Source organism: Pristiophorus japonicus, chromosome 9, assembly GCF_044704955.1.
Source record: "Pristiophorus japonicus isolate sPriJap1 chromosome 9, sPriJap1.hap1, whole genome shotgun sequence".
NCBI lineage: Eukaryota > Metazoa > Chordata > Chondrichthyes > Pristiophoridae > Pristiophorus > Pristiophorus japonicus.
In genome coordinates this window covers 115209828-115216100 of record NC_091985.1, presented here as the reverse complement: position 1 = coordinate 115216100, position 6273 = coordinate 115209828, and the positions used below count along the sequence as shown (strand labels likewise).

Below are 6273 nucleotides of genomic sequence, written 5' to 3'. Positions count from 1 at the left end.
CAAGGCGGATTGATGGAGTTAAGATACAGATCAGCCATGATCTAACTGAATGGCAGAACAGGCTAGAGGGGCTGAATGGCCTACTCCTGTTCCTATGCAGTGTTGAAGACAATGGTTTCAGTTTGCAGTCTCTAACAAAAACTCTTGCTAACTTACACGAGGAAGGTGTTGGATAAAGTATGAACTGTAACACAGGAATCCATTTAACATCAGTGTACACAGCTCTGTTGCATCTCAAAAGTGGTTTCTGCATTAAACAAATTCAGACCAAATAGTGTCACAGCTTTAATAACCACTTTTCAAATTGCAAGACAAGCCAATCAGATGTAGTATTTATAATAGCATATTGAACAGGAAAATGGCTAAACTTGTTCACAATAGTACTGAAAGTAGATTCGCCCAGTTGTTTTGCACCCAGTAACAGCTAACACTCATGTACTTCAAGGACTACCTTAGTATCACCAGTTACAAAATAAGATCCTAATAATGTCAAATATAGTGCTATATTGCCAAATTCAATTATATTTCAATGAGGCATTCATTAAAACAGTTTGAAAATGAGCACTATTAAATTATAAGATGATGGACAATGTACTTGACTTTTGACACTTCTCCCACCCCTTAGTCCTACTTTATTGGGATCAATTATCTTCCATTTCACTTTTCCCTTGTGTCCATTCCATTGTCTCAATTGTTCTTTGAAGTTTGTATTTTCCCTTTTCCCTGGGATCCTAAACAATGAGAGAGAGAGAAAAATCTTTCATTCTTTCTCCTTGCTCGATTCAAATCCATATCCCAGCAGTAAAAGGACAGCATTCCAAAGTACTAATGGCACCTAATCCTTACTTGCTTATTTTAAATATAAAATTCAACTACCAGGAAGCACACCAACAGTTTAATCCCAATTTCCATTAGTTATCTCTAGGCACATCATGCTGCCAAACAAGGATACTTTCAAAATACCTGTTGCACAAGTCCATTTTTTGTATAATTGGCCTTGCATTTGAGGGAACTGGTTTCAACACCACAGCCAGTGGATTACAAAAAAAAAGCTACATTTTTTTTTTTAAATTGTGGGATTGTACAACACAATTTCTTCAGAACTGTAAGAATTTCAGAATGAAAGTACTCGCCACATAGTTTGACATGTTACAATACAAATCATACTTGCTGGATGCTTTCAAAGATTTAACGCTTTAAACATGGTCCTGAAAGCTGCAAATTGTGTTTAGCAAATGTCATTGAAGAACATTTTAAAACAGCAATGGCAGGATATTGTTGGCTGCCTTGAGTTCCAGCATGAATACTATTTATTTCATGGCAGCTTTGAGTCTCTCCCCTACGTTCTCCCAGTTGATAACATTCCAGATAGCTTTTAGATAGTCGCCCCGCACATTCTTGTACTGCAGGTAGTAGGCATGTTCCCACACATCTATTCCAAGAAGGGGAATTAGACCTGAAAACACATGTGACATGTTGGCTTTAGTGAGTCTACTCAAGGAACTTTGCATCAAGCAATATAGACTTTTAAACAACTTTACAGGTACAGATACACTATCATTGAATAAGTATTTGAAAAAATATAAAAGGGAATGGGAAAAGAAATAGAATTAGGATAGCTCAAGTTGAAGAGGTACATTGGGCCCAACAGCCTCCCTTTTGTGTTGTAATTTCTATGAAACACTCTTATTTTCCATTTCATCAGTACTGTATACTATAGCCTTTTATTTTTCTGCCAGAAAAAACATCATCAGAAAAAACAAAATAAAACTAGGATAAACTATGTATCTCAGTATTACCCGTCAGTAACCAAAAAGCAGTCAGTGCAATATAAAACGGGAGGTACCATTTTTTTTCTTCATTCCTGGGATGTGGGCATCGATGGCAAGGCCAGCATTTATTGCCCATCTCCAATTACCCTCGAGAAGATGGTGGTGAGCATCCTTCTTAAACCTCTGCAGTCCTTGTGGTGAAGGTATTCCCACAGTGCTGTTAGGGAGCGAGTTCCAGGAATTTGATCCAGCGATGAAGGAACAGCGATATACTTACAAATCAGGATGGTGTGTAACTTGGAGGGGAACGTGGTGGTGGTGTACCCATGCTCCTGCTGCCCTTGTCCTTCTTGGTGGTAGAGATCGCGGGTTTGAGGGAAACTCTCCACTGGCTGGAGTCATACCTAGCACAAAGGAAGATGGTTGTGGTGGTTGGAGGTCAATCATCACTGCCCCAGCACATCACGGCAGGAGTTCCTCAGGGCAGTGTCCTAGGCCCAACTATCTTCAGCTGCTTCATCAATGACCTTCCCTTCATCATGTCAGAAATGGGGATTTTCACTGATGACTGTAGCGTTCAGTGCCATTTGCAACTCTTCAGATAATGGAGCAGTCCATACCCACATGCAGCAAGACCTGGAAGATGTTCAGGCTTGGGCTGATAAGCGGCAAGTAACATTTGTGCCACACAAGTGCCAAGCAATGACTATCTCCAATAAGCAAGAGTCTAACCACCGTCCCTTGACATTCATCGGCATTTTCATCAAATCCCCCACCAACATTGGGGGTTACCATTGATCAGAAACTTAAATGGACAAGCCACATAAATACTGTGGCAACAAGAGCAGGTCAGAGGCTGAGTATTCTGCAGCGAGTGTCTCACCTCCTGACTCCCCAAAGCCTTTCCACCATCTACAAGGCACAAGTCAAGAGTGTGATGGAAGTCTCCACTTGCCTGGATGGGTGCAACTCCAACAACACTCAAGAAGCTTGACATCATCCAGGACAAAGCTGCATGCTTGATTGGCACCCCATTCACCACCTTAAACATTTACTCCCTCCATCAATGACCTACCATGGCTGCCGTGTGCATCATCTACAAGATACACTGCAGCAACTCACCAAGGCTTCTTTGGAAGCACCTCCAAAACCTAGAAGTACACGGACAGCAGACGTATGCAAACACCACCACCTCCAAGTCACACACCATCCTGACTTGGAAGTATATCGCCTTTCCTTCATCGTCGCAAGGTCAAAATCCTGGAATTTTCTCCCTAACATCACTGTGAGAGTACTTTCACCACAAGGGCTGCAGTGGTTCAAGAAGGCTGCTCACCACCACCTTCTCAAGGGCAATTAGGGATGGGCAATAAATGCTGGCCTTGCCAGCGACGCCCACATCCCAGGAACAAAAAAAAAGAAACCTCCATGGGATCCAGAGTCAAAATTGAGGACTCCCAGGGCCACTCCCACCCGACTGTATACCACTGTGCTTCCACCTTCGATAGGACAGGACATACCCGGGGATGTTGATGGAGGAGTCTGGGGCATTGGCTGGAAGGTATGATTCTGTGAGTATGACTATGTCAGGCTGTTGCTTGACCTAGTCTGTGGAACAGATCTCCCAATGTTGGCACAAGTCCCCAGATGTTGGTGAGGAGGACTTTGCAGTGTTGACTGGGCTGGGTGTGCTGTCGTCATCTCTGTAGCCGGTGCTGAGGTTGATGCCGGGTGGTCCATCCAGTTTTATTCATTCTTATTGTTTCTCGTAGCAGTTTTGTTACAACTGAGTGGCTTGCTAGGCCACTTCAGAGGGCAGTTAAGAGTCTACCACATTGCTGAGAGTTGGGAGTCACATATATGTCAGACTAGGTAAGGGCAGCAGATTTCCTTCCCTGAAGGACGCTAGTGAACCAGATGGGATTTTAGAACAATCCGATAATTTTGTCACCATTACTGATACTAGCTTTTTATTCCAGATTTATTTAATTAACTGAATTTAAATTCCCCAGCTGCCGTGGTGGGATTTGAACTCGCGTCTCTGGATCATTAGTCCAGGCCTCTGGATTATTAGCCCTGTAAGATATGCTACCATTCCCATGCTGAAATATGCTTCCATTTCAGAAAGACCACATATGTAGTGTCTTTTCAGTAATCTGATCACAGTAATTACAAAATTGCAGAACTAATTTTGGTTTGTCATCTCACAATCTGAAAATGTTAAAAAGCTCTGAATCTTTTCCATCTCAGTATGAAAATCAGGGGCGGGGGGAGGGGAGTGGAATTCATTAGTAAAGCTTTAGCTAAACCAAAAGACAAGGGTCTGACCAAATTTAGAGATTGGTTACTAAATTTGGAGATAGTCAACATTTACCAACAAAGTAAAATCATACCTCAAGTCACATCCGGCTAGTTACTATTTAGAGCTTGTGCATTGATTCACGAAGAGGGGAAAATTAACAAGATTAAAAAATGGAAAGGCTAACCAGTTGTTCCTTGCAATGGGTCTTGATTGGAAGCAGCAGCAAGCTGTAGCCTTCCTGAACTCTTGCTGTAACCCAGCCATCCCCATCCTGAGCCTTGAACACCTACTGAGATTGCAGACATTTTCTCCTTAAACGTCTCAAAGGAACCAAAGTCCTGTTTGATGGTTTCCATTAACTCTCCTAAATATGACAAAAAACACTGTCGTTAGGAAGCATTCACCAGCTCAACTAATATTAAAATACTTCCTCACCAAACAGTTTACGAGACCATAATCCTACCATTAAAAGAACATGAATATTTAAAACATCTTTGGCATTAAAACATCTTTGGCATTACCGAAGTAAGTTTAATGAGTACATTTCAACCCACTGCCTCATCGCAAGTTACGTTGAGACTGAGCTATCAGCAAAACAAACCAGAGATTACTGGAGTTACATGTGTATGCAATGAAGCCTAAATAAATTAATAGATGATTGGTCATCAAAAAACTTGTTTGTTCATCTCTGCTAGCCAAATGAGCAGTTTTTCCCATCTCTTCTACTCAAACCAGCTAAATTCCATCTCAAATAAGCACAGCAGTTGACAGCTCATGCTTCACCAGTTCTTATAACGTGCTGCTGCCACTGTCTATCTGAATGTCAGCAATCTACAAAATACTGTGGGGCATCGAGATACTAGAAGAACCCATACCCATGAACCTGCTTCCCATGCTGAAGCACAGCTGATCCTAAGCTTAGCACCATATTACAACTTTGTCTAACTGATTACGTACTCCACATAATTTCAGACAACGATTAGATTTTCACCTTCCATTCCTACTCTTGGACAGATAGTTCCCAATATTTCTGCAAAACTGACCAAACACCAAGATGGGGGGGGGGGGAAAGAGAAAAAGGAGATGGCTAACCCCCTAAAACAGGCGTGGGATTGTGGTACACGATTAACCCGCGCCCGTTCATTGTGTTGCAGGCAGCGTGTTGCAGGCTGCCTGCTCTTTTAAATGTATGCTGTCAGCACCCCCTGTATAAAGGCAGGGGGCCCAATTACGCAAGTGGCTAGCACTACTTAAAAGCAGCTTGGACCTCTTAAAAGGGAAGGAGCATTGTGGCTGCAAGAAGTGGTGGGAGTTTTTGCAAAAGTAAATCTGGACTGTGATACATTGAGCAATGGCTGAACATGCGAGAGAGCAAACACCAAGGTCTTCAGACAATGAACTGGAGGGTCTTGATGGAAGAGGTGGAAAGGAGGAGAGACATCCTGTATCTGCAGTGGGGCAGAAGGCCCTCCAGACATATGCTCAGGAGGCAGTGGGAACAAGTAGCAGCTGAGGTCAATGCAGGAGTGTTGCTCCAAGAACATGTTTGCAGTGCAGGAAGAAGTTTAACGATCTGACATGAGTGGTCACGGGGAGCGAGTTCAAAACTCCAGCGCTAGCCTCAACCACTGCTCAATTCATTACCCCCTCATCACCCACCTACCAACAATTTATCAATCAGTAACTCAACCCGAAAATTCATTTGCTTTACCTCACCCTCGCTTGTGGCACTGTTGCAAGCCTTGCACCCACAACTCGTAGCTCGCATACACTGGCAACTATTCAACCACGACAGCCACATCAGGTACCAGGAAAGAACTGGAGGAGGATGAACGCGCCTGCATGTTTTAACTCTCCACCCCGCCCAACCCCCTAATTGAGGAGGCAATGCTGGCCATCATGAGAAGGGGCATCGCTGAGGCAGAGGGCACTGGCAGGGCTAGAGGGATTGATGATGAGGGTATCTGCATACATAATCTTACTTCCATCATCCCACAATCTCTCATGATTCAAGCTGCAGAACATGCAAGCGCGCACGTCTTACTTTCGCCTCTTCCCTCTCCACAACCCAACCCTTGTCCATTTTTCCTTACAGATACGAAAGAACTGGAACCTTCCCAATCAGTGGAAGAGGAAGAAGAAATTAAATATGAAGATACACACAGTCACTCAATCTGGCACTCGCAGCCACCAGCTCAA

General features: G+C 43.3%; 1 protein-coding gene across 4 annotated transcripts in view; it reads right to left on the bottom strand.

The window, feature by feature from the left end:
- Nucleotides 1–272: 272 nt before the first annotated feature.
- The window catches only part of sod2 (superoxide dismutase 2, mitochondrial), a 52529-nt gene continuing 46528 nt past the window's right edge, over nucleotides 273–6273 (bottom strand). For all 4 annotated transcript variants that reach the window (XM_070889716.1, XM_070889717.1, XM_070889720.1 and 1 more), the window contains exons 4-5: nucleotides 4259–4438; nucleotides 273–1456 (exon numbers count right to left, since the gene is read on the bottom strand). In XM_070889716.1, the coding sequence (XP_070745817.1) occupies nucleotides 1311–1456; nucleotides 4259–4438 (326 nt within the window). In that variant the 3' untranslated portion in view covers nucleotides 273–1310. The remainder of the gene's footprint in view (nucleotides 1457–4258; nucleotides 4439–6273) is intronic.